Here is a 27,993-nt window from a genome sequence, read left to right as displayed (position 1 = left end):
AAACACCAATAGAACGTGCTTCTAACGGAATAAAGACAGGGCTGCACACAAACAACTGAGCCACGCGGTCGCCATGAGAGGAGCGGCCTTGAGGAGGGACGGACGAGATTTAGGTTACCGTAAACCGGGGATACTTTGATCAATTTTGGAGTTTGGCACCATTTTTTGACGATCCTAATATACGTAAAAATATGAAATAAAAATATAATAATCGGTTTTTTCTCTTCTTTCCGCCTGCCAAATAAAAAAAAATTAGGACTTATACTTTTTTCAGAAAAAAATAAAAACAACGCGGTCAAAGTTATATTGAGAATGGGGTTACTTTGAAACCACTTATTTTTTTGCTGACAATCTAAAGTAGACCCGCTAAAAAGACCGTAAAAAATAAAAAAATAAAAATCGGTTAAGTACTTTTTAAGTTATTTATATTTTTAAGGTGTGGGGTTACTTTGATATCATACGAAATGATACAAATTAGAAAAATTAAGCGCTTATTTACTATAAATAACGTAGGAATTTAACTAATCATCGCACTTAGCAACAGATTTTTGAATTACAAGCTTTTCCGTTTCAGTAAATTTGGTCTGTGCACCCGGGTTTTTGACATGTTACCTTTATACTTATTGTATAAAGTTCTATAAAAAATATTGTGTGCTTTCTTTATATGCGGCACGAATAGATTTTGTGCCACTGTTTGCGAATACATCATTAAGTTGTTCTTCTTGGTATTTTTTGTAGTCTCGTTACCCGATATTTTTTTTGTAATCTATGGCATTATTTCTATAAAAAAACAATGCATATTTATTTATTGTAGAATCAATGCCCTGGTGGGCTGGTGGCCTTACGCACGTATAATAAAACACCTAAAGCAAAGCCGCAGGATAAAATGTAGCCAAATTCCACCCAGAAACTTAATTCCATACGACAACGGTATGGAAGAAACAGGTAAAAGAATATTTATAATCAGATAAGCAGTTCCAGAGATCCACTCCTAGATACAAATTTATAATTCGACAACATCTAACTCTTCCACTGACTCAAACGATGCCTATTTATTACATTACTATTTAAAAAATACATAAAAAAATCGTAAGCTGCCAAAATAATTCTTTAATCTTCTGATCAATTTCACCACGTATAAGTGATCAAAGACACCCCGACCCATGGATTCCCCGGCTACATGTGCGCATGTGGAGGTTGTCGAATTCATGTATTTTTTTTATAAACTCGCGAATCAACACTGATTAACGTAAGACACTATAAAATTACATGTATTAATTATTGACACAAATACAGTCAAAGTTTTTCAACCAATAAAATCAGGAAGAAAAGCGTACGCGCCATTAATTTTTTTTTCTAGACGAATTAATAATATTACACTCGCATCCGCTTACTGTGTGGTGAAACAACTATCAGTGTTGCCAATAAAGAAAAAAATACTGCGAAGTTTTTGTTCAACTCGTTAAAACAAGGACTTTAGTAGCGGAGAGAAGTTGCTATCAAAGTCGACCCGCAAATCAAAGTAACCCCGGTTTACGGTATACGAGAGAAGCGCTCACGTTACTAAAGCATCCGGTAAAGAAACAAAACATACCCATTACATGACCTACGGTCGATTTTGCCAAAAAAAAATCTGACTGCTTTTGTATCTAAACTAAATTGTATTGTAAATTTAAATTATCATTGTTACAGTTGGATATGTTGGGCCGCAGCCTGGTCAGACGGGAGGGTTCAGGGGAAAAGCAGCGCGTGCGTCCGCAGAGGTCGATAGCCGCCTCACTGGAGCTGGCGTACTATAGCAACACCGTGGCGGCGCATTACGCCGTGCCAGCCATCGTCGGTAAGATAAACGATAAACTACTTTAACGTTAACGCAATACGGTTCACAATGTAATACAGTATTTCGAAAAAAAGAGGCGAGCAATATACTACCTAGTGGTGGTATTAAAGCTTAAATTGGTATTTCCTGAAATATTTTTCGCTGGCATACTTCTTTTGACTGCCGGTAGATGGTTTTTAACAAACTTACTGTCATTAACGGTCTTAAATTTATTTTTTTACAGCAACGGCACTAGAAAGCATAATCAGACAGCCAAACGCGGACCAGGAGATCATAAGGCATACAGAGCTAATGGAAGCATCGCTTCAGCTCTGCGAGATTCTCAGCCAAGAGTTCATTCTCTGCGCGCCGTGCCACCGGATAGAGGAAACTATGATGAGGGCGTTAGAGTCGCTTATAGCCAGCGAGGTTATCACTCCAGTAGAGGTAAGATATTGAGAGATCAAACCAAATTACCAGAGGATCATAAGATGATGGAGGCATCGCTACAATTTTGCGAGATTCTCAGCCAAAAGTTCATTCTCTGCGCGCCGTGGCATAGGGTCTAAGAAACTAATATTACAGCTACCGAAGTTATTACACCTGTGGAAGTACCTACCTAAACTGCAAAACGAAATTCTAGACCAAAAATGTAAGACAATGTTGCCACTGCAATAATTTGTTTGTAAAATACTAAATTTCTTTTGATAAATAAGTAATCACGCTAAGATCATTTATTTATTAGTAATTTCATTCCTACGATTTAAAAAAGTACTTTTATTTACTTTTTTTTACATAAATACAAGACGCGCTAGTAAAAAGTGGCAACATTTTCTTACTTTGTTTGATCTTGAATTACGTTTTGCAGTATATAAGATTATAAAATCTTTTTGTGCATTTCTTTTTCAGCCTTGTGGCTATCGATCGATAAATTTTTGTCCAATCTTTGATTGTCCAATTTTCTAGTGGTCCAAAAACGATTTTTTCAAACCGTCGAGATTTCAGCTCGCGATGGCCTTTTCAAAAGCTAAATAAAATTAACCCTGTACCCGTACCAAATGTATTCGGTAATCATTATGGCTAACGATCATATTTGACCTCGATAGAATATGACAGAAGTGTAATGCGTATGATTATTTCAGAGCAACAACGGATTAGAGGAGCAGCAGTGGTCGCGGCGGTTCGCGCGGACCCTGGACGATGAAGACAACGACGATGATGATAGGCCAGATCCCGCGCTCAGGATCAAATACCGCGTGTCACAGCGGCCAGAGGCGCTCTTAGAACGGTATGTTACGTCACAATATAAAATGTATTACTATAGATAGAACAATAGTTAGAACAGCTAAGGTCGCAGATCGCGAGGATGATCGTGGAAAACAAGCTAAGGAGCAGTCGGATCCCGCGCCCAGGATCAAATACCGCGTGTCACAGCGGCCAGAGGCGCTCCTAGAACGGTATGTCATATTGCGATAACATCAATCAAATAAAGATCTTATGTGGAAGAAATAAAAGCCTAGAATTTTTAAGGCATTTTTTGGTATCTGGGAAAGGTGGCAGCAGTAGAATGGTATGTTATAGATAGACCGAGTCCTCGCCACCGTACCGCGCAGGCGAGGACTTATTTAAGCGGTCGGTCTATAATAAATAGGTACTGATTAGTGCCGACAGTCTACCTTACTGTACTTATTACGTACGATGAGTGAATGTTTTTTTTTAATAAACTGTTTTGTGCCCCACTGCCGGACAAAGGTCTCCCCTTTCTTCCGCCCCTCTTCACGGTTCGGTTTCGGTGCATGCTTCCGCCGATCGCTGCAAAATGTGTCGAGGGCACCCCGCCATCTCTTTTTTGATTTGCCTCCTTATGTATTTCTAAAGAAACTAAAACATTTGACACATTTTTTTATATATGAGTTTGTGTGTGGTGTGGCAGCGGGCGGCTGCTGCGCACGCTGCGGCCGCTGCTGGAGGGCTACGCGGCCGCGTGCCGGGGGCTGCGCGCCGCCACGCAGAAGGAGCTTATCAAGACCACGCTCGACTCGCTCACCGAGGACTACACGCAGAACAAGATGCTATACGGTCAGTAACCTGCTACACACACTAAGGGCCAGTTGCACCGACCACATTTTGACAGACTGATCAACATCAGCCGGCGCGGCCCGGCGCTTTACTATGAAACTTTCCATACATAAAAATTTTGCGAACTCATTAACGATACGAACAGTTTGGTGCAACCGACCCTAAGTTGGTGCAACAGACTCTTGAGGACGTTTGCACCGAACTGTTTGTCATAGTTAAAGACTTTGCTAAATATTATTGTAAGAAAAGTTTCATAGTAAACCGCCGCAAATAGGGATGGTGCAACTGGCACTAATTGATTATGCGGTCAGCTTAAAAAATGCTTTAACCCAACAAATAACATTTTCTAATCGTGTATACAATTGTCCAGGCGAGGCGATATCCACGGACGCCATCCGCAACTGCTGGCGCCTCCTGAAGCAGTGGGGCGTCATCGAACTCTACACGCACGACAAGGTGCGCATGCTACGCCCCGTGCCGCCGTACGACGCCCAATCGCGTCGCGACGCCGTGTGCGAACACTTGTACAAGTTCAACGTGCAGAGCCCCCTGCTGTGATAGTGACAGTGATAGTAAGGTAACATGTGTCTGGAATCTAGAAAACCTACGTTGGTTACTGGGCAAATGGTAACTGCTAAAACAACTAATCAAGCCTGTAATCAGGAAGGAACTCTTTGAGACCCAGGTACCAATGTTATGTAATATAAGTTGTGTTGTAAGTTGCAATTCAGAGCGGCTACCGCGACAACCGAAATTCGCAAATTGCGGGGATCTTTCTCTTTTACTCCAACGAAGGCATAATTAAAGTGACAGAGAAAAATCCCCGCAATTTCGCAATTTGCGAACTTCTATTTTCGCGGTTATAGTCCAGATTTTTTAAAGCCAAATGACGTAGCAAAGCGCTTGCAAGTCACAGAACTGTTCACGATATAGTGCGCCGTATGATGCCCACATGCATCATAAAGACTCGTGCGGACACTCTCAACTGATCATTGTTATCTAATACCTCCAAGAACTTGTTATGGGATTTTCAACTTAAAGCGAAACTAATGCGAAACTGATGCGAAAATATTTGTCTGATAATTATCAATGACAAAATGCCTGGATACTTCGGACAGAATTAAACGAATATGTTTTAATTTCTAAATTATCTTTAAATATTGGACCATTTATTGGTTTAGTTTTTATAAGGTCTAATTTAGCAAATGTTTTTCATATTGACAGTTAAATAAGGGCCTCTTAATTGACCATGTAAACCATATATTTGTACTTGTTGACTAAATATTGATACAAGTGACAGTGTATAAAGACGGTAACATTTAAAACAGACAGGACAGTTTTGTTAAATAAATAGGAAGACTAAATGCAACTAAGGTAAGGTGGGGTAAGACTATCACCGGGGTAAGATTATCACTTGTATGGAATCCTCATGCTGTTTGTCTTGCCCCGAGCAAAATAAACTATGTTTAGTCTTACCCCACCTTACCTTACAAGCACTGCATATCAAGAACTGTCATATTTAGTTGTATATCTAACTATTAACCTCGCAATGTTGAAAAACTGCCTGAGGTTTTTAACTGATAGAATATGTTGACTACTGACTAAAGTATGTTCTCGACAGGCGCGGATCCAGCCCTCAAAAAGGGTTGTGGTCACAGCCACTCCAAAAACAGCCAAGTGCGAGTCGAGGGTACCTGATGATCCCCGACCAATAAATTCGCAGAGGGATCGCAAGCGATTTATTTCAATCTACTTATACACACTTAGATAGATTACTACGCTAAAAAGCTAAAAACTAAGCTAGAAATAATTGCCCCTGTTAGTAAATATATAATTCTTGCAAATAATTAGGGCTCTGTATTCAGCTGGGGTACCTAGCCTAATCATTCTCCGACCAATTTTTAACAAATTGTCGATTCGCTTACAACGTTTCGCCGAAAATGGTTTCGCAGAGTCAATTATTCGTAGATGTAACTTTTGGTCGACTAACTTTTGGTAGACTCTTGATTCACATATCATTCAGATCGCTTCTGTGTACATAAATTAGCAGACCAATCTGGTAATCTTTTCATCAAGCAACCTTCAGTCGAGTAACGTTATATAACTTTTTTTAAAGTTTTTGTCAAGTGGCACTCGATCACACTACATATAAGTATTGTGGACGGTTTTGCCTGTGGACACTGCCGGTATTTAAAGAACTACTAACGATAGATAGATAGACTACCATCGTGAACTTAAAAAAATGCATTTGCTTATGGCTCCTCTACACGATGGGCCAACGCCGGCCACAACAAGGGACGCAGCCAGGGCCGGATTAAGCATGTGGCCCTAGGCAGTGCGAGGCTCGGGGCCCCTTACAGTCAATTCTGCACACACAATATTCAGTACAGGGAAATAAGTTTGCGTTTTTAATTTATATACAATAACAATTTTGATAGCACTCGCAGAGCAAGTGTTATTTTAATCTTCAAAACTTCTATGAAATTATGACTTATAATTAGCACTTGCACTGCGTATGCCTATCAAAATCATTGCAGACTTTTCTTGGTCTTACTCTATTCATTTACTAGTCAAGCTAATATGTAGATACAGGGGTCATCTAAAGAACCAAAAAAGAAACGCGAGCGCAGCGAGCGCGAAATTTTCTGTTAACAATATCGCAAATTGTGAAAATAGGCGGAATTTTTGCGATATTGTTACAAAAAATTGTGAATTTTTTGTTAACAATATCGCAAAAAGGCCGGGTATCAATCTTCATCTGGGCCTTTTAACTCCGAAGTGCAGGGAAGTTTAGGACACCCTGACTAACGAAAAATCAAGCTTTATTCGTCTAAAGCTTTGCATACTAAACGATGATTTCGAGGTCTTTGTAGACCCTGGAGACAATATCAAGTCCATAATAATTGCTGAAAAGTTGTACCAAAAATATTGTCCATAGGTACAAACCCTGCCTATACAAAGAGTAGTTGTACCTATGGACAAAAATATCAATTTTAACATTTATTTTATATCTATGGTTCCTATTTAGCTAACGTGGGAAAACTAGTCTGCAATTATAGACTATATAATAATTATTCAAAAGAAATAAATAAGTTTATTTTATGACATTGTCAATAGTTTATGATTTATGAACAAAATAAGGCGAAAATCTGGAAAATGTCTACATGTAGAGCCCTACACTTAAGTAGTCGGAATTTTACCAAAAATGGCATGCCATTTTTTTAAGGTCTATGGAGCCCTTTCCATGCCCATATAGACCTGCGCTCTAAAACTCCTATGACAGTCAAACTAGTCAAAGTCAATTAGAAGCTGGCAAGGCACGTTTAAAATTTAAATTTAAGACTCCATAAGTTAACAATTTAAAAAAAAAATGCTGTTTATATTCTGTATCACTAATAATTTGAGTTGTCAGCTGATACTAAATACTTATGACAGGTAGTTCTATTTAACTAAGTACCTTCATAGGTATATAAGTACCTACCGTGTTTCAGCCAATGGTTAATTTACTCGGGCAATTTTAACTTTTACCAAACTCAACGATCATTCTACGATAAGTAAATCTGCTTACCTATCGATCAACTGACTACCTACTCTGCGTATTTATATTTACCTAATGAAATTCTATCAAATGTTCCTCTGCCAAAGCGTCTGCGAAACAGAAATCGGCGTAATTCTACTCGGGGAAACAATCGGGCACCCTATTAGGGTTGTGGGCATGCCCACCGTGCCCACAACGGTGGATCCGCGCCTGGTTCTCGATGTGTATACCAGGGGCATTCCACGAGACTGTCGCTTACATAACGCAATTCTTCTAATACTTCTGGAAATGCTGAGTAAGCGATATTGGGTCAGGTAATATTTCATGACTTGGCTAACAAATTTGCAGTATATTCTCAAGATTCACGTATTTTATTGAGGTAGCTGCCATACAAGGCAAAAGCGTTATGTAAGCGACAGTCTCGTGGAATGCCCCACCAACAGGTGTCATCTCCATATAATTTATAACCTAAAAACGCGAAATCTCGCAAAATTGTATTGAAATAACACTTGTCAGCGTATCCATAGAGTTTGAAAATACTATAAAGGGCAAGACGCTCATAAAATATTATGTGGTGACTTGCTCTTAACAGGAAATGCTAGCTGGCATATAATGTAAGTTTTTTGAAAGTCCTATTTAGACGATGCGAGAACTCGCGTGCGAGTTTCATTACATTGCGGTTTTTGATCGGTCAGTTGAATTGGACGTAACCAACAGTCCGCAATGTAACTAAAATCGCATGCGAGTTCGCGCGCCGTGTAAATCAGCCCTTAATTTGTTAAAGCCAGCTATTATTTCATCTTCAACCTTATTAATTAATAATATTATATGCAGCAGTTTTCTGGGTTTTTACAGTACAACATATAAACATACGCATGCGCGTATTTATTTTGTACATGTATAAGTAGTAAGTATAATTTAAAAAAGGGATTTGTTTAAATTCCTGAACGAACTTTAGACGCAATGACTTCGTGTCGGGCAATATTAAGTGTTCTTACCATAACCATATTTTATAGACAATTATACCATAGACAAATAAAATATTATAATTGTACGGTATAATTATTTAGAGTTGTAATATTGACAATTGAAATAAGGGATATTACTGCAATGTTCTGCCGCCAGAATGCAGCACCACCGCCTCTAGTAAACTCATAGAGTAACTTATACGTACTGTGCCTTAAACTGTTTTTGACAAGTTTGCATAGATAATACAATATGACATTGATGCATCAAGGCGGTTTATTAACAAGGATCTACCGGGAAACGCGAAAATTGACATTTAGTTATCTGCCTCTTTATCGCTCGAATAAGCAAGAGTGATAGAGAGGTTAGATAACGAAATTTCGATTTTTTTGTTTCGCGGTAGACCCCCAGATTGTGACAGATACTGGTAGTGGCGCCACCTACGCAGAGTTTCGCGTAATATTCCCTATTGATAGTGCTGTATGGTACTGACTGTATAATTTGTGGTGAATATCTGCAAAATATATGCAGCGCCATCTAGTTGAACTATCATAATCTCTACGTCATATTGTACGGCTCCACATTTTTTTGTTTATGATTTAAAGTAAGAGGTATATTTAGTTTAATTTCCATGCATTATGTTGTTTCTAATGAGTCGTGTGTGTGAGTGTGTTTTGACTGAGATTGCTCAAAGATTGGAGCCAAAAATATGTCTAATATTTATCTGTGATGTTATGTTGTCACAGCGTAAATATTACAAAATGTAAAAAATATAGTTTAAAAAAAAAACAAGATTAGAATTATAATGTCGGGTCTAGGGACAAGTTATGTCAATTATAATCCTTTTCGTATTAACCTCGTAATCTTGACGTGTCTTATTGAAAAACACTTTTGAAAAATAAGTCACGCCAAATATGTAACAATTATGAATCATATACATACAGTATACACTTGCGAAGTTAATATGTATAAGGTTTACAAACTGTGTCAAGCGAAAATATTTACGCTAATAATATTTACGCTGTGTTGTTGTCCTTGTGATGTCACGGTGATATTATAGTTATGCATTTCAAAGCTGTTAGTGTTACGTTGTAAGCTAATGGCGCAAATACACTGCGTCGATTCTCATTCGCCGCATCAAAAAGATTTGGTTGCCTGGCAACCCCATACTTTGATTCGGTGACCGCATCAGAGCGGCTACTTTTCTCTTTTACTCCAATGAAGGCGTAATTAGAGTGACAGAGAAAAATCCCCGCAATTTGCGAAGTTCGATTTTCGCGGTTATAGGCCTGGATTACGAAAAAAACGCGAGTCACTATTTAATTGCCCATGTCCCATACTAAAGTTCAGTTCGATATTTGTATGAAGACCAGCATTTTTGCCGTGATTTCAAAGTATGCTTCTACATATAGTAAAAGTTATAGCAATGAGTGCAATCTCGTACATATAAATTATATCACCTATAAAGTATAAGGAACATGCAATAAATAAATTGGTTTGGAATAACCCCTTATGGCTCCTCTACACGATGGGCCAGCGCCGGCCACTCCAAGGGACGCAGCCATGCGGTAGAATGAGATAGCAATATCACTTGCTCCCTCTAACGCATAAATGCGTCCCTTGGAGTGGCCGGGGTTGGCCCATCGTGTAGAGGAGCCATTACGTGAAACACTCAGTGTATTTGCACCCTAATAAGCTAACTATATCGGCGACATCCGCGATAATGTACGTCCATTTTTAAAGTCATGTCTACCGAGAACTTCATTCAGGTAAAATAGAAGCAGAAAGATATAACCAAAACTAAAACACATAACTCGGTCATTCCGCCAAGGATAAACATAGAGAGAATCATAGCTAGGTACTGTCTTTGTCTTACGCTAGTACTATAGCACACACAAGAAAGGGATGAGTATAATTTTCGTGGTTCTTACTGCAGATTATAACCCTGGTTGTAGACGTTCGGAACTTTCATTCCGTACGGAATGACAGCTGGGAACGGGACGTCGCTCTACAAATGCATAGCGATGTCTCGCTTCCATTTGTCATTCGTACGCATAATTCCGAACGTCTGCGGCCAGGGTTATAGTCTGCAGTAAGAACCAGGAAAATTATACTCATCCCTTTCTTATGGGTGCTAGTATACTAGCGTAAGACAAAGACAGGTATGGTATGATTCTCTCTGTCTATGAATGAAACTGAATGAAGTTATATGATGTGATCTCACGATTGGAATGTGTAAGTCCTAAATTGTAGCATTTGTCTTTGATTCATGGCTGGCCATTGGGACTTGCGAGTCTTAGGCCCACTTGCACCATCCAACTAACCCGGGGTTTAGCGGTTAAACCATTAAGCCAGTGTCAAATTGTACTGGTAACCATAGTAATCCAGGTTTAACCGGATAACCCCGGGTTAGTGAATGATGCAAGTGGCCCTGAGGATGGTATTCCATCTGTCCAATATCTTCATCCTTGTTTTTGCGTCTCACATTTTGCTTAATGAGAGAGTGAGATGCAATCCACATTGGACAAAGAAATTGCACAGATGGAATACCATCCAAACAGTTCAACCCGCTTAATACGATTGCCCGCGTAATAGCGCTTTTTTTCACAAGACTGCAGCTTAATTCTGTTTTCGCGGTTTATACATCGTCTTAAGCGGGTTTTACTGAATTTGAATATCGTCTTGCGGGGCTATTTAGATCGAAAATGATAAGTTTGGAGTACCAATTTTATTTTAACATTGCAATAATTTGTAAATATGTGTCACAAGTTGTTATTTCTAGTAAGAAATTTTTAGATACCTTGAGGTTATCTGAGCTCATCTGAGCGCTACAGGATGTAAAAAAATAGGGCTTATTCGGTATTGTGTTTGCTTAGGAAAAAGTAGAAAAAAAATATTTCCCCGTCAAAAACATATGCTTAAACGGATCCCCACATTTTTTTTTACATCCTGTATTAACCATTTCAATTTGATATCCAGCGCAGTGGCAACCAAAACGCCAATCAGCCGGGCTAGCACATGATTAGCGCGACAGTATCTCGCGGCCAGATAAACTACCCGTCCCTCTTTAATTAATACAGTTAGAAAAAGACGGGTAGTCTATCTCGCGAGATACTGTCGCGCCAATCATGTGCTTGGCCTACAGTGCTCAAAACTTATAATTCTCGCATCTCGAAATATCCCCGCGAAACGAAAGTTTTGTATTAAGCTTATCGAAATACTCTAAGATTGAATGGAAACTATAATAACGGTAGCTGGTGTACTCATTTCTGAGAAATGGAGTATTAAGAGATGAAATAAACGAATCTTTGCATAAGTATGACTTTATATTGAACTTCGACCTCTACACTAGAGATGCCCCGAATAATGGTTTTGACCGAATATTCGGGCCCTCTCTCGGCCAAAGCGATAACATTCGAACATTTTGAGTCACGTTAATTATGAAAACTGTTCGCCAACAAAACACAACGTTTGCTTAAGTATAACTATTGTCGCTCAGAACAAGTGAATGTAGTTATAGTTCGTTTTTTTTAGCATTAGAAAGAACTTGCAAGAAGGTAAGCGATCTTGACATGTCTTTTAATTGAAAAACGGTTTATAAAATTATAAAACTATTACTTATGAAAGCAGAAGAATATAAATGATCGTATTAGATTCATAATTGTTATATATTTGCCGTAACTTATTTTTAAACTGTGTTTTTCAATTAAAAGACACATCAAGATTGTTTACCTAATTTCTAATGCTAAAAAAAATGAAGTATAGAGTCAGCATAGCCGTTATGCTGTTGCATTTAGGGACAGTTGCACCAACCACAATTGACAGACTGATCAACGTCAGCCGGCGCGCCCCGTCGCGCCACTATGAAACTTTCCATACATAAAATTTTAGCAAACTCTTTAACGATATGAACAGTTTGGTGCAACCGACCCTTAGTCTTTGAAAGAACAGTTTCATTAGTTAACCGATCCTTCCAGGTTACTCCTAATATGGTTCGGACACAACGCATGTGAAATGCGTTTAGACGACGCGAGGCGACGTTTGGGATATTCGGTACTCGGCCGAATAGTAGGCAACATTGCAAATGCAAAATGGCCGAATAGGCCGAATACCCAATAGTTACCGAATATTCGTGGCATCTCATACACAGTTTAGTCTTTGTGTAAAACTCGTTGTCCTGTGCAAACGCTAGCTTTCTAAATATTAATATTTATACACGGTGTAACATGAGTAAACCGAATAATTTTAACAGCGTATTCAGGAGATCATATTTAGAGACAAAAATGTCCTATAAACTTTTTTTTAAAAACGTCTAGTTTCAGAGATAATATTAATTTAAAAATAAACAAGTTTTTGTTGTTACATAATGTAAAAGGCCTTTTTGATGGTAATGTTGCTGTTATGGGACTGTAGTCTAAATATCCTTATTGATAGATGTCAAAAAGTGACAAGTAACACTTTGAAAAAAGAAGGTTTTACGAAAAAAAATAGTAAAAATCAATTTTAAGTAACAAGTTTACTAATAACATTTATTTTTTGTGTATAAATACATTCAAAAAATTGAAAAAACAAAACAAAAAAAAATATTTTTGGCGAAATTGACCTAAACTCATATTATATTTTTTCTTTCTTTTGACCTCAGAAATGCGTGGTTAAAATTATTCGGTTTCCTCATGTTACACCGTGTATATGCTAAATAAAATGCGTTACAGGACAGCTCATGGAATAGCCCTAGTAAAAGAATTGCAACTTTCCAGTAAACATTCGCTTTCAGGAAGTTTCCAGTCCTCATGCTTATCACTACAGCGTCATCCCATCCGCCATGGATTTAGTTTACACCGTGTTTTGCAAGTACTTCCACAATTCGCGTCGGGACAACACAACGGTCTCGTTTTCCTGTTTCTGTGTAATTAACTAAATAAATATTAATATTTAGTGCATACAACAAATATTGGATATAAGTTAAATAATTGTAACGAATATTAGTGCTTTATTTTTAATATTAAAGTGAAAAATAATGACCTCGGCCGGCGAGTTTAAGCTCTAGTTTCTAATACAAAACAACATTTAAATGTTTAATAGCTTAATTTATATTAACTGTGACTGTTACAAACTAACAGTGTTAAAATGATGAAAAAAGACGGTTCGAGTGTCTGGTGCTGGTGTTTTGTGTATTACCTAATATTACTGGATTTGGCGAGCTGCATACAAGCCCATGGACGTAAGTAAATTATAGCACTTTTTTAAATACAAATGGACCATATTATTCTAAGACGCATCTTCTTCCTGGCGTTATCCCGGCATTTTGCCACGGCTCATGGGAGCCTGGGGTCCGCTTGGCAACTAATCCCGTGATTTGACGTAGGCAGTAGTTTTTAAGAAAGCCACTGACATCTGACCTTACAACCCAGAGGGGAAACTAGGCCTTATTGGGGTGTATTAAGACGCATGTTTGCAAATAAAGGGATTTACGTAAAGTATGAACTTACAAAGGGTTTAATTAAAATAATATCAGACTTACCTAATCGGTCATTATAATTACTCATTAGTTACACATATTTCAATGAACACAACACTTGATTTTTGAATACAGTTAATTAATTAACACTCGTTCAGATGAGGAAAACGTAGGTACCTATTAATTAATGATTAATATTACAATACTGTAACTAGTGTGAGTGAGACAGTCGCCAGGTTTGATTCTTCATTCGCACCGTCGCAGTCACCTATGATCATCTATCTTGCTCGGTGATAAGAGTCAATTTGGATTAACAAAAAAAGTGAGACTACAGTGCCAAGTCGGTGCAATTTTTTTCAATTTAACACAAGGGAAAATAAATAATAAGTCAAGTAATGGGTTGTACACATATTGTCTTTATTGTTGAACGGCCATTTTTATGAACATTGATTAGTCATTAGGTATGTAGTCATAGACTAGGAATCCTCTAGACCGAGTTTAGAGCAATTATTTCATGCATCCGATGATGCCAAAAATACGGGGGTGCGCGGAACGAGGTGAGCGAAGTCCCGTACCGTGATAGGCGTTCAAACACACAAAGACACTTTCGACTCAAACATGGAGTAAAATTACCGTATGCGTGGCAGAGGGGGTAGCGCGACTATGCTCAGTCTGGAGGATGTTTTGTCTGTGTATGTAGTTAAATATAACATTGAATACATACAAAATTACTAGACGATGATGAGTTTATCGCAGGATATTCTTATCTACTCGTACTTTTGTATTTTTAATGTTTGCAAATTATAGAGTGTGGCCAAAAATAAGTTCACGCTGTTAGAGAGGTTTTGAGATTATACTGAGCAATTTTTATTGTGGGAACAACCCCGAAATCGCGAAAAAAAAATGGGAGGGTATCTTTTCTATGGGAGGGTAAATTTTTTTTTGTCTAATTCCAAAACCTCCCTGGCAACGGTAATGCACTTATTTTTTGGCCACCGTATATTGATGGTATATGTATATATATGTATTGTAGGTAGGTACATAGTTCTTTTCTTGAAGGTCATATCAGTCCATAAACTACGTCCAATTGTTGACTAAACATCGCTCAATATAATAATAATAACATTTACTATTTCATCAACATTTAAATAACATCAATATTTAAATTCGTAACTCCACTAACATCTAGCTGCGCGGGCGCAGCGGCCTCTACGACTATATAGTATGAATTTTCTCAAATGATTTTTACACCTAACGGCTTGGCCACGACATCGAGCGACTTGCGACGGCGGGAGCGATAACCATAGGTTGGAGCGAAAGCTCCGATCGCTGTGTCACGCTCCAACCTATGGTTATCGCTCCCGCCGTCACAAGTCGCTCGATGTCGTGGCCGATCCGTAAGACCCTATTTAAAATAGCCATTGTTTCTTTTGTGTGAGCGGTCGGCTCTCGTTGGCAAAGCAACAATGTCGTTTAAAAAGCAACTGTATCGTGATAGTATTAAGGTTCAAATCTATGTAACGGCTCATACGAGTTAACATGTTTTGGTAATGTAGGCGATCGACCTCAATGTAGGCGAGCCCTCATATTAATACATAGATTTGAACCTTAATACTATTACGATTCAGTTGCTTTTTAAAGGACATTGTCGCTTTGGCACGTGCCTAATACGGGAGCCAAACCGCTCGCATAAAAGAAACAAAAGCTTAGGCTTAGGCGTAAAATAAAAATCATTTGAGAAAATGCACACCATATTAAGCGGTGGTCGCGGCTGGGGGCTCTAATGCAATCATAGAACTATTATTATTACTAGTATGGGACCGGCCCAGATAACCAGTATTTTGTGCGCCATGAGTTGTTGTTGTTTTGACAACAAACCATAGAATAAAACTGTTGAAGCGGAGTTCAATAGATTTATTTCATGAGGAACTATCGCGGTAACCGAAGACAATATTAACAAACCATAGAACCTAAACTCGTAAGCGCCATGAATTTCACGGCGCTTACGACTTTTTGGTCGCGATTGCGACAGTTTCATTGTTTGATACGCTTTTCTATAATAATAATAATTAAATGAATGCAATAGTCTATTTTACTGCTATACAGTAATAACATCAAGTTTATGCAGCCTAATAACACCAACCGATTATTTACCTATAGGCACCCTAGAGCAGTGTTAGCATTTTGCCGCCCGTGGCGAAAAAACTGTAATTATACTTGAATGGTACATTTATCCAAGTATTTTTTGTGCGTGTAAAACTATAATAAGTGTAACTTTTTCTAATAATTTTTCGATTTATTTTATTTTAAAAAATATTAGTAACTGATTTATCCATTATTTTAAACAATAAATCATAATGAGTATGGGCGGTAAAATGCTCCCTACGCGGAAAAGCGCGACTATAGTAAAGACCTCAATAATGAGACGTAGGTATACCACAAATCCTGCTGCTTAACATTCAACTTTTTTAACGCGGAACGCGGTAGAACGTTTATAGGTGTCAGCTAAATATCAAAAATACTCCAAATTTTCTCTTAAATGTCTCATGACTGGTGCCATTACTATAAGTAACTCTAGGGTTAATCACGTCGGACGGACTGTCATCGCCATCGTCATTAAAGTGTCATATTCCGTTGTTTCTTTCTTTTGTTTTCGCAATATCTCTCTTTCTCTCCCAGTGGCGTGACCTCTTGTCTCTATCTAACATATAAACGTCAAAATGCTAACAACAAACATTAATAACAGCTGTTACATTTAGCGAACGTTTATAAATAGCGCCATTAGACATTAAGCGAGACAGATTAATTTCGGCTATCCCGACTACTTTGCCTTTTGGCTGCACCTTCCACACGAGCCTCTTAATGAGGGTTTCACTAGATGACAGCACCTTGGCGAGCTCTAGCCGTCATAATCAACCAATCATGTTTAACCACGTTTTTTTATTGGTGGATTTTGATAGCAGCTGTCAAAAAGACCTCTCGTCACGGTGCCGCCATCTAGTGAAAATCTCGATCGCGGAAACCCTAATACTGGAGATTCCAAAAATTTCCTTTTTTTCATCAGTAATTAGGTACCTAGCCAAGCTTTCTTAAGTCGGATTCCAGGTTGTTTCTTTGTCACAATTGTCACCTAATCCGACCAAAAGGGTGCTTATATACTGCTGTTTTGTAAGCCTTGCTGCGAACCCGTAAGGTCTACGGGTGGTCATTTCTTTTTGGTGTTACATGGAAAGGAAGAGGTTTTGGATGAATAGTAGTCCCCGAATTCGACGATAATCCATGGAAATTGACCCTGTAACGGACAAAAATTATATAATTAGATGGGACAACATCACAGAGTAAACATAGTATTTAAATGTAGATTCCGACCACACTTAGGAGCGCCATACTTGACTTAAACTTATATCGACAGGGATATGGACCGTGATTACCTTTTGTAGCTATTTTCGTTTTCGAGCTATAGACACATATAACACATGTATATATATTAAGATATTTTGACGCAGTTACAGTCAGCAGCCGAAGTTGCTAAGCGGGCGAGGTGTTCAAAACTATCTTGACGCGACTTTATTATCACGAGAATAAGAGCGCGAGCGTGACAAGGTAATTTAGAACACCTGGCCCGCTTTGTGAGGTAAAACAATGCTTAAATAAAAATCATTTTATTGACAAAAAATCTGTTTCGATACATCACATCACTGGCTCAGTGACCCAAAGAGGATCTTCGATACTAGCTTTAAATTAAATACTCATCGAGATAACTCTTACAAACCCAAACACACAAAATGAGGTTGCCCTAGTTTTATTAGAGTTCATATGGCCACCTCCGGTCTCCATCATCAGATCATCAGATCAGCTCGGTTGTATAGTCGCCATTAAATTATCGAATCGGTCAATTTACCCACAAATATCTGAACACGCCTCTATCACAAAACAGATAGGTACAGAAATCAATCTATTTACATACAAAGTGCGCTCGAGCATCGCACACACAGACACTGCTCACGGACACGATATCTCGGACCGGTTGGGACCAGTGCGAGCGCGAGTGCCATCCGTTCTGAGACACGCGTCTGTTAACTTATTTGTGCAATAATGGAGAAACAAAAAAATAGTTATTATAACTGTTCAGTGGACGGTTGTTTAAATTCAACACTAAACGGTGAATTGTCGTTTTTTAAGCTACCAGTTTAACAATGGCATTAAAATTAAAATATGTTAGTTATTATTAATTTATATTTCCATTTTTCCAGTTTCATCCTCAACAATAAATCAAACAACTAGTTACGAGATACGATACGTTAGATACGAGTGCCACTACCACGACAGTTTTTTGTGCATAAGCCATAGTTGACGACCCTAGAGCGACCGCCGAGCGTAGGTATGAAAAGTGAAGTACATACATGTGATTGACTTCTGTACGTATCTGTTTTGTGCCTCTATTGTCATGGCGCTAGAGTGCGTGTTCAGATATTTTTGAGCACCTCCGTACTGTACCATAAGTATTTGACACCCAGCTTACATAAGTAAATGAATTTTCAGCTCATTAGAATAATGGGATGTGGGTATAATTTAGCTTGCTAGATTTGATGACATAATACAGAGTATACAGACAAAGGGGCAGGTAAAAGTCAATAACAGCTTATTTTAAAATGCTAGAATTAGATGATTTATTTATGGATCATCGATCTACCTACCACTATCTCAGCCGGTTCGAAAATACGTTATGAGGTGGTTTTCTACTAGAAGGTAGCCTAGGTCTAGGACAAAAACTAGCATAAATATACTCTGGCACAGCGACCTAGTAGAAACTGGCGGCAAATTTAAAAAATGTAGGAGCGAGTTGCCTTCATATAGAAAATTTGAATTTCGCGCCCTTTTCTACTGACATGTTGGGTGTGTTTCAGTACTTATTATATTTTCACTTAGGGCCCCTTGCACCATTCCACTAACCCAGTGTTAACAGGTTAAATCTGGAGTTACCATGGTTACCAGTACAATTTGACACCGGGTTAACGGTTTAACCGCGGCAGGGGACTTTGTTTTATAATATGTATTGTTAGGTACCATGTTTAACAGTACAATTTGACACCGGGTTAACGGTTTAACCGCTTAACCCCGGGTTAGTGGGATGGTGCAAGTGGCCTTTAGTTAATATAATACGAATTAGCTTCACGCAGCCAAGCCTTCAACCACTCCGAAGTTACAATCATATATTCTTACCAACCGCCCCAGTTAAACGGTAGACCTATAACAGTACATTTTGATGCAAGTGCGGAAAATGCAAATGCGGAAGAGATACATAAAAAAATCTTACTATCAGAAAGGTACACAGGTACACTATTTGTGATACACTTATGATAAAGTTTTTATATATAAAACAATTATAGCCTGACAACAGTTTATTTAACCCTGAGATAGAGTCGCTGCAAACAGCTTACGTATGGCAATAATGTGCGTACGTCATGTATAGTGGGGGTAGTGGGCATTGGCTTGATGTTGATACTCGTATAATGTCAGAAACATTGCTTACAGAGAATTCGGTTCTTTCAATTTACCTATTCGTCAAAATCTGATTATAAATATTCAATATTTATATATTCTTCGTTTTCTGACTCTGACGAAGTCTGATTTTCATCAGATGTTGTGTCGCTTTCAGGACCACTAACTTCGATTATAAAACGTTCAGTCTCCAATTCGATTATAGGACCTTCATTCCTATAACCATCTTAAATTTTTTTAACATGGTCACAGCAATTGCTCCAATTTTCTTGAGTTACTTCCTACACTATACGATAACCAGTTACAACCGCACTATAAAACGTCAATACCGGTCATGTCAACAACCAACTTTAAAACATTGTTTATTCGAATGCTATGTATTCCTTCGTCTTTTTTAAGCTGGAAGTATTTGATTGCATTCACTACAATGTTTTTCACATCTATGGAATATTTTTTTGTCATTTTTGTAATAAAACCGTTTATATTTGAATATATTCGTAGATATTTTCTATTTGTTTACATCGGTGACATTCGATGACATCCAACGTTCGTTGTCAAAGAGTACTTGTTGCCAGTAAAAGAAATTAGTACCATTGAAAATCCGCAAAATGGCGAGGGTCAAATAAACTGTTGTCAGGCTTTACAAACCCCGAAAAAAGGCCTAAAATTACATACTAAAAATCATCAACTTCTGGTTGTTCCAAGTTTTCCGACATTTCGTCTTAAAACAAATGTAATTTTATACGTAAAAAATCAGAAAATGGATTAGTGTTGAAAGTTGACAGTCCTAGGCCCACTTGCACCATTCCACTAACCTGGGGTTAACCGGTTAAACCTGGAGTTACCATGATTACCAGTACAATTTGACACTGGGTTAACGTTTAAACCGCTTAACCCCGGGTTATTGAGATGGTGCAAGTGGGCCTTAAAAATAAATATCAATCACCTCCAAAAGCACCTTTATTTCATAGGACAATGTTATGATGGAAATTTACACCACCATGTAAAGAAGGGTTAAAGCAGTGGGGAGACACTCCTGACTTCGGTCGAACTCGGCTCCGTTCGGCTCGGCATTGCTCCGAGCAATTATTAGGGTTGCACCACTCGACTTCCTTGTGCGTGCACGACCACAGATAAGATAATCAGTTGAATTTTGAGAACCCTAAATAGCCGAAAGGGATACAGCCATATATTAGAAAGAGATAGCATGATTCGACCCTGAACCGCTGTCAAACTTCGGGTTTGTAGGAAGTGTCCTTTCTGTACGGTAGTATTATTATTTCTTCTGTGGCTAAGGCAGGCGTGGCTCCATCCGCGATTTCGTCGCTTTGCAACAGGTAGCTAAAAGTACATCCGTTGCACACCTATTTTGGTGGCTAGCCGTAAACCGCGCGTGTCGCTGTCGCCACCTAGCGGCCATATCTGTCCTGATCGTAACAGACGCGTTTTGTTAGAGAGTGAGTCTTCCGTACCTAGTACTATTATTTATTCTGTGCCTGAACCGCTGTCAAACTTCGGGTTTGTAGGAAGTGTCCTTTCTGTACGGTAGTACTATTATTTCTTCTGTGGTTAAAGGCCTGTGCACACCGGCTTGCGTGTGCGCTAAAATGTTGGAGCCGCACACGCACACGTCACGCAAGCGGTGTGCCGTCTCTCATAAGAATCTGTATACTACAACACCGCACGCATCCGGTGTGCACAGGCCTTAAGGGTTCAGAAACGAGTCTCACCTCCTCAACATCTTCGACGTAGGTGCACTCGACAATCAGCCTCAACTTCTTGTTGCGGACGGTACGCGCGTTTGCCACCTCTTCTATGATGTCATTCGTTATCCCGTGGCAGAAGGACAAGTCGAGCCACTGAAACCAAACAAACGTTATTAGGTATTTATTTACCCCCTTATTCATAAACGTTTACTAAAGTTGACAATCCGATAATAATCGTTTGTCCCTTTCCGACGTATTATGATGGAAAGGGACAAACGATTATTATCGGCTTGTCAACTTTAGTAAACGTTTATGAATAAGGGGGTTATTACGCACAGAAAACATTATTACATTCAATAACATATAGTTCGAGCGAATTTAATACTGTAGTGGATAGATTTCTAAAAATAAACAGAACAAGTGCGGTTGGACTCGCCCACTGAAGGTTCCGTACTTTTTAGTATTTGTTGTTATAGCGGCAACACAAATACATCATCTGCGAAAATATCTACTGTCTAGCTATCATGGTTTATAAGATTCAGCCTGGTGACAGACAGACGGACAGACAGAGGAGTCTTAGTAATAGGGTCCCGTTTGTACCCTTTGGATACGGAACCCTACAGTTACAAAAATCATCTTCTTCTTCAACCTTCGTCTTAAATTTTGTCGCTAGAGTCGTGCGGAATGAGAAGAGTTGTGAAATGTATGGGGCCCAATACATTCCACGATTCTTCTCTTTCCGAAGAGACTCTATCTATGAAAGTTTCCTCGCAGAATTTTCCTGGATATACCGCACTTATTACTGAATAAAAGATCAAGACATAACATTAAGAAAATAATGATAGAGGTCGAAATAATTGGATAACTCTATCATTGTAACACTCCACATGTCTCTTCGGCGCTGAATCGACTTGAAAACGGACAAGCATTGACATAGATATCTAGGGACAGGGCTATAACCGCGAAAATCGAAGTTCGCAAATTGCGGGCATCTTTCTCTGTCACCCTTATTACGCCTTCATTGGAGTAAAAGAGAAAGATCCCCGCAATTTACGAATTTCGGTTTTCTCGGTAGCCCCTCTGGCCTTACGGACGATAATAATGAGGCATGACAGGGGCCAGTACAGCGGTGTGACACCGCTACAACGCGATTGGTTGATGAGTTCGCAAAACACGCGCTATTGGTCGCAACTAGTTGCGTTAGACTGCACGATTGGCTGGATATCGTGAGTGACACCGCTGAACTAGTAGAGCATTCCATGAAATTGTCTACCGTTTGTCCCGTACAAACGCGAATTTTCTGAAGATTTGCAGATATAAGAGTTTCGTTTTCTATGACAAATGGTCAAAAATATGCACAGAAAAATAATCGCCTGCTTTAAATGCCGATAAAAAAGTTGCAACACAGAATATAAAATGCGTTTGTACGGGACAGCCCGTGGAATGCTCCTAGTACCATTTTTATTGCCCGTAAGGCCAGTCCATGGATACGTCAACGGTCAAGACTCACCACGAGGTTCGGGCAAGCCTTGGCAATATCCTCGACATAGGAGTTGAACAGCTGCGTATTGGAGCCGAGCTGCAGGCCTTGCAGAGCCGGGCCCGCCGCGCTGCACGCCGCTCTTGCCCCCCGGCCCGTGAAACCTGGAGGAAATTTACTATCAGAAGACCATACGGATCGGAAATATAGCAAAACAAACTGTAACATGATATACTTAATAATACAGTATGTATCAGAACGAAAGGCAAAGAAAGAGACCCATTCAGGTTTAGGTCATACTGAGCAACTTTTACTATGGGACCAACCCCGAAAACGCGGAAAAAAATTGACTCTCCCATAGGAAATTTTAACATCAGACCAGGAAAATGTATGAAACATCCAATTTTTTCCGCGTTTTCGGGGTTGGTCCCATAGTAAAAGTTGCTCAGTATGACCTAAACATTAATGGGTGGCCAGCTGACTGCCACATCATGAAATTATCAATTCTTAGATCTGGCTACGACATAGACAAAAACTGAGATACATTTCACCCACGTAAACATTTATCGGGGAACCAGCTGATAGAATTAAAAGGGGAATGCCACATAAACAATATCATGGTTGTACTCACCCACACAGCGTTCCAAAAGCAGTTCATTGAGTTGACCGAAGCCTCGGCAGGCCCGTGCCAGCCACTCGTCCGTCACATTAGGATTGAAGCTCACATCCAGCCGCCGTAGCCTCATCCTCCCCACTGCTTCGGCCCAATCGTATCCCAAGTCCAACCTCTTTTCCCACCGCAAACACAAATCCTCTAAATCTGGCAACTCGTCTAACAATTTATGAACATTATAGTAGATCTCTTTATAACAATATATCAGTTCCAATTTCCTTAACTGTGTTAGGTATTTGACAGCGGAGAGAAGACAACGGAAGTACAAGCCCCGGCAGTCTTTAAAGGAGAGACGCTTTAGTTTTGTGGAGTGTGAAGATAGCAAGAACCTTCCAGTTATTTCATCGGCTTCCCACACTAACAGCTCCTCAATATTGTAGCTGGCCAGCCACTGCCTGACGCTTTTATCTGTCAACTGTTTGTTACAAATACAGCACTTATTCCCAAAAGCCTTAAGTATAAAGCAGTACACCACAAAAAGCCAAGCATGTTGTTGTTAATGTAATGTATTCTTACATAATTGCATCCTTTGAAGTGTACTCGTTTCAGCTTTCTGAAGACATGTGATGATCCACTTACTAAGACATCGTTGGGTACTCCATAAAACTGCAAATTAAGTACAGACTTTACATGTATCATTTTGAGGAAACTAATAGAAGTAAGTAGGTATTATTATTTATTAGTTTTGGTATTTCCCAGTCGCAAGTTGACTCTCATACTTCATGGTCAAGATGATTAAAGTTTTAAAATAACTAAACACTTCATTTACACCTCTTTAATTTACTGAGACCTTTATAACACTTAGTTGGATAGTTAGTCATATAATAAAAATTTCTTATTTGTAATGTAGTAGCTTTGATATTAATTATATTCTGTTAAAATAATAACCGCAATATCAGTATGCGGTATTTCTCTAAACGCCACTTGCATCATTTCACTAGCCCTGGGTTAACCGGTTAACATGTCACCAGGCTGACATTTCAAAAATGACAATCAAATGTAAGTCTTACTCATCGAAAATAGAACACATATTCGAAGTTCCGTACGTGGGAAATATATATCACTTAGCCTGGTAAAGGGTTAAACCTGAAGTTGCCATGGTTACCAGTACAATTTGACGCTGGTTTAATGCTTAAAACACTTAACTCCGGGTTAGTGGGATGGTGCAAGTGGCCCTAAGATTCCCACAATACAGGCTGAGCCTAGTGTGGGGATCGATGTCCTGCTTTTATTGAAATTTCTGTATTTTTTGAAATATAAGTATATATTTTAAACTAATCTAGATTACTCATACATACTGTAATATCTTTTAAATTGGGGCAGCACTTCCTAATAACCTCCATAGTACTGTGTACACAATCCGCCTTCTTGACACATGGACCCCATTTCTGTAGTAAATTCTTAAGTATCTCTGGATTGTCTTCCTCTATCCTCAGTATGCGGTAGGAGTGAGACAGCTTGTGGTTCTGCCCGTACCAGAGCTTGGGACGAGTACCATATTCTATGCTCATACCAACACCTGGAAAATATTTTTATGTTGTCATTTTAATCGAAATTAAAGTGAAAAATTGGGCAAGTGATGAAGTGAAGTAAAAGAATATTTTGGGATAGGACCTGATGCCAAACACTTTTTCTATCTGAATCCATTAGTGTGATTCTTGTCAATAGATCTTTATCAGTTGCCAATACTTGCATTAGAGAGAATATTGTATAGACCACATATGTGCACAAATTGCCTTCATATCCACATGAGATTATTATTATTGAGATTAGCTCCACAAGAGCACTTTTTTTTTATTAAATCACAAGCTCTTGATCCTAAAAGGAAACAAAAACCGGGCAAGTGCGAGTCGGACTCGCGCACGAAGGGTTCCGTACCATAATGCAAAAAAAAACAAAAAAAAAAACGGTCACACATCCAAGTACTGACCACTCCCGACGTTGCTTAACTTTGGTCAAAAATCACGTTTGTTGTATGGGAGCCCCATTTAAATCTTTATTTTATTCTGTTTTTAGTATTTGTTGTTATAGCGGCAACAGAAATACATCTGTGAAAATTTCAACTGTCTAGCTATCACGGTTCGTGAGATACAGCCTGGTGACAGACGGACGGGCGGACGGACGGACAGCGAAGTCTTAGTAATAGGGTCCCGTTTTACCCTTTGGGTATGGAACCCTAAAAAACAAAAGAGTCCATACCTTTTTCATTCCGTCCATCCATGACTGGCAATGAAATGAAAAGGCTAAAAATGAAATAGTAATAGCCATATGGCTATAACCAGCCAGACCCAACCTCTTGTAACTAAGGTGTAACTTAGTCTCGGTGCAGACTCTGTATGGAGGCAGAGGAGGCCCTTGTACATCCTCACAGAGTGCCCTTGCCTAATGCATACTCGTGACTTAATCCTGGGCAGACACATATTGCGCCTGGGGGAGTTAAAGTCTCTCGAGATCAAAAAGATCCTGCAGCTGTTAGAAGTTGCAGGTTTGGATCGAGTTTGTAGTAGATAGTGATCACATTAGATCAGGAATGTTTGCAGTGATAGGCTTTGGAGCCTTATATAGCCCCTAATATGAAGAAGCAGTAACTTACTCTGGAGGTACCGGTATATGACATCCTGCCAGTCTCGGCTGACTCGCTCGGACCTTATAATGTCATCAGTGTGCAGCCAGTCCAGTACGAGACGCCAGACATCGTCATTAAACACGTCCAGTATAGTAGCCATCCTCTGTAAGTCATTTTATTACTCTAACAATTTTACAATTCCATTTGGTTGTAAAGACATTTAAAGAGGCAGATGGGCTCCTTAAGAAGCTAGGTAAGCAGTTAATTTTTTAGTTAATTCTATATTATCCTTAGTTCATTAAGTGAATTGTATATATAAATGACAATGTATGACCATTATTGAAAAAATGATATGATATGATATGATATGATAAGGGAGGCATCAAGGGACTCTCGCGCCGGCAGGTTTCTCGCGCAAAGGATTGCCATCGCTATACAGCGCGGGAATGCTGCCTGCGCGATGGACACCTTGCCAAGGGGCCTAGGCTTTGAAGGTAGGTTTTAGGGACATTTATTTTTTAGTTAGGTTTAGTTTTAATTTATATTATTTTATTTTATAAGAAACAGCGCAGAAATCTGGACGACATCATAAAAATTACAAATAAACTGTTATATATTCACATTAAAAGTAAATTTTAAAGTATTTAATTAATAAATGTTATTTGACATACTTTGAATAAATTGATTAAATTAATGACGGTAACTTACGAAAGTTAGTGAAAAATACGAATTCTTCACCGTTGGCAAAACTAGTGATGTTTTCAGCTCACCTTTCAAATATGTTGTAAATTTTATGTATATAAAAACTTGGTTTTCGGGGCCTTTATGTTACATGTAATACGGACTTTCTTATAATATTCTTACAACCATCAAGACGACTGGTATAAACCGATCTTAAATTATAAAATTGTTTTCCTTATAGATCTGTTTTCCTTATAAATCTGTTTTCCTTATTAAACCTGTTTCATAATTGCACCAGAATTCGGAGCAAGTCTGCCAGTCCACTTGATAATATATATTCACATTACGTATCAGATGTTGCTTATCAATGCAATGTCACTATTTATCGTTAAATATATATTAGTATTTATTTATTGTCTTTTATTAAACACAAGATAAACGTACATACTTAACATAAATATAGTATACATACGTTCAAAACTTTGACAAGTAACTGTCAATCTGACATAAGATTGGTGCGTTCATATGACTGATCAATATTAAGTCCTTTAAGCGCGTTCAATTTATCACATGTACACAGACCAACTTGAGACCAACTTTGGACCAACCACAAAGTGTAAAATGTTATAGTTATAGGCAAAAAACTACATACAATCTGGCACAAATACTTTGTCAGTAGAAAAACTCGACAAATACAAAAAATATAGGCGCGAACTTCGCGCCTTTTTCTAATGTTCTATAAATTATTTTCAAGTCAGACAAATAATAGATACTGTTTAGTCTCTACTGTCCTGTATACACGCTTGCATTCCCTGTCATTGTTAAGGTTTCTACAGACCTACAAATAAATAATTTCTGATTGCATCAATTGTTGGCTAAATAGGAGCAACAACGAATTTAATCGATCGATAAAATGCAGCAATGTATTAGCATACGGTAACGTTTAGAGGCCATTATTGATTGCGCCTTCGCGAATTATTTATAAACCGTAGCTCTATATTTGGTACGTGAAACGAACTCCATATAATAGGTAATAATGAGTAATAACAAAATAAATGATTCCCAATAGATTTTTTATTTTATTTAATTAAACGGGCACCTTGGACGGAGCAAACTTTCACCTTAAATGTTGTTCGATGTTGTAGGGTCCCAGTTTTATAAAGGTGCACATTAAAGCCTGACTAGAATAGTAATATATTTGTCCAGAGGGCGCTGTTATTCTCATGAATAGGATGACAGTTCGAAATAGTGATGATGATGATATCCTGTTATCCCTCATCAGGGACATAGGGCTCTCAGAAGGGATTTCCATTCTTCGCGGTCCAGCGCGGCCTCTTCCAGCTCCGCCCAGCCGAGGCCAACTGATGCCGCCTCTTTTTCCACTGTGCGCCTCCAGGTGGTACGTGGGCGACCTTGTCCTCTTTTTCCGGGAATTTTCCAGGTCAGCCCTTGCTTAGATAGGTGATTGTTTGGCCTTCGTAAAACATGTCCTATCCAGCGCCATTTCCGCAGAAGTATCTCCTTA

General features: G+C 38.8%; 2 protein-coding genes and 1 long non-coding RNA gene across 4 annotated transcripts in view; 1 reads left to right on the top strand and 2 right to left on the bottom strand.

The window, feature by feature from the left end:
• The window catches only part of LOC134675257 (glycerol-3-phosphate acyltransferase 1, mitochondrial), a 69,601-nt gene extending 65,078 nt beyond the window's left edge, over positions 1-4,523 (top strand). The window contains exons 14-18 of the mRNA XM_063533476.1: positions 1,693-1,840; positions 2,064-2,266; positions 2,962-3,107; positions 3,753-3,898; positions 4,269-4,523. Of these exons, the coding sequence (XP_063389546.1) occupies positions 1,693-1,840; positions 2,064-2,266; positions 2,962-3,107; positions 3,753-3,898; positions 4,269-4,456 (831 nt within the window). The 3' untranslated portion in view covers positions 4,457-4,523. The remainder of the gene's footprint in view (positions 1-1,692; positions 1,841-2,063; positions 2,267-2,961; positions 3,108-3,752; positions 3,899-4,268) is intronic.
• Positions 4,524-9,068: 4,545 nt separating this feature from the next.
• LOC134675029 (uncharacterized) lies at positions 9,069-11,738 on the bottom strand. Its single transcript, XR_010099678.1, has 3 exons — positions 10,073-11,738; positions 9,701-9,923; positions 9,069-9,602 (listed from the first exon to the last, which is right to left on the bottom strand). It is a non-coding gene; the product is annotated as an uncharacterized LOC134675029 (long non-coding RNA).
• Positions 11,739-17,031: 5,293 nt separating this feature from the next.
• LOC134675040 (uncharacterized) lies at positions 17,032-26,967 on the bottom strand. 2 transcript variants are annotated; one of them, XM_063533187.1, is made up of 8 exons: positions 26,496-26,967; positions 25,815-25,950; positions 24,520-24,740; positions 23,738-23,827; positions 23,180-23,636; positions 22,579-22,712; positions 21,093-21,221; positions 17,032-17,152 (listed from the first exon to the last, which is right to left on the bottom strand). In XM_063533187.1, the coding sequence occupies exons 2-8, from the start codon at positions 25,945-25,947 to the stop codon at positions 17,066-17,068; spliced, it is 1,251 nt and encodes a 416-aa protein (XP_063389257.1). In that variant the 5' UTR covers positions 25,948-25,950; positions 26,496-26,967; the 3' UTR covers positions 17,032-17,065. The 2 variants fall into 2 exon arrangements, with proteins under 2 accessions (XP_063389257.1, XP_063389256.1); XM_063533186.1 differs by having other exon boundaries at positions 26,558-26,966.
• Between the last annotated feature and the right edge of the window lie 1,026 nt (positions 26,968-27,993).

Source organism: Cydia fagiglandana, chromosome 21 (assembly GCF_963556715.1).
Source record: "Cydia fagiglandana chromosome 21, ilCydFagi1.1, whole genome shotgun sequence".
Taxonomy (NCBI): Eukaryota; Metazoa; Arthropoda; class Insecta; order Lepidoptera; family Tortricidae; genus Cydia; species Cydia fagiglandana.
The sequence above is the reverse complement of the archived record's forward strand: the minus strand, read 5'-3'. Positions and strand labels throughout refer to the sequence as shown.

Excerpts from the sequence above, each read along its gene's own strand:
- LOC134675040 (XM_063533187.1), bottom strand. The coding sequence starts at position 25,947 with ATGGCTACTATACTGGACGTGTTTAATGACGATGTCTGGCGTCTCGTA. Across the intron at positions 22,713-23,179 it reads GCTTTTGGAACGCTGTGTGG|GTTTCACGGGCCGGGGGGCA; the intron begins GTGAGTACAACC and ends AATTTCCTCCAG. Across the intron at positions 17,153-21,092 it reads ACGTCGAAGATGTTGAGGAG|GGTCAATTTCCATGGATTAT; the intron begins GTGAGACTCGTT and ends TGTCCGTTACAG.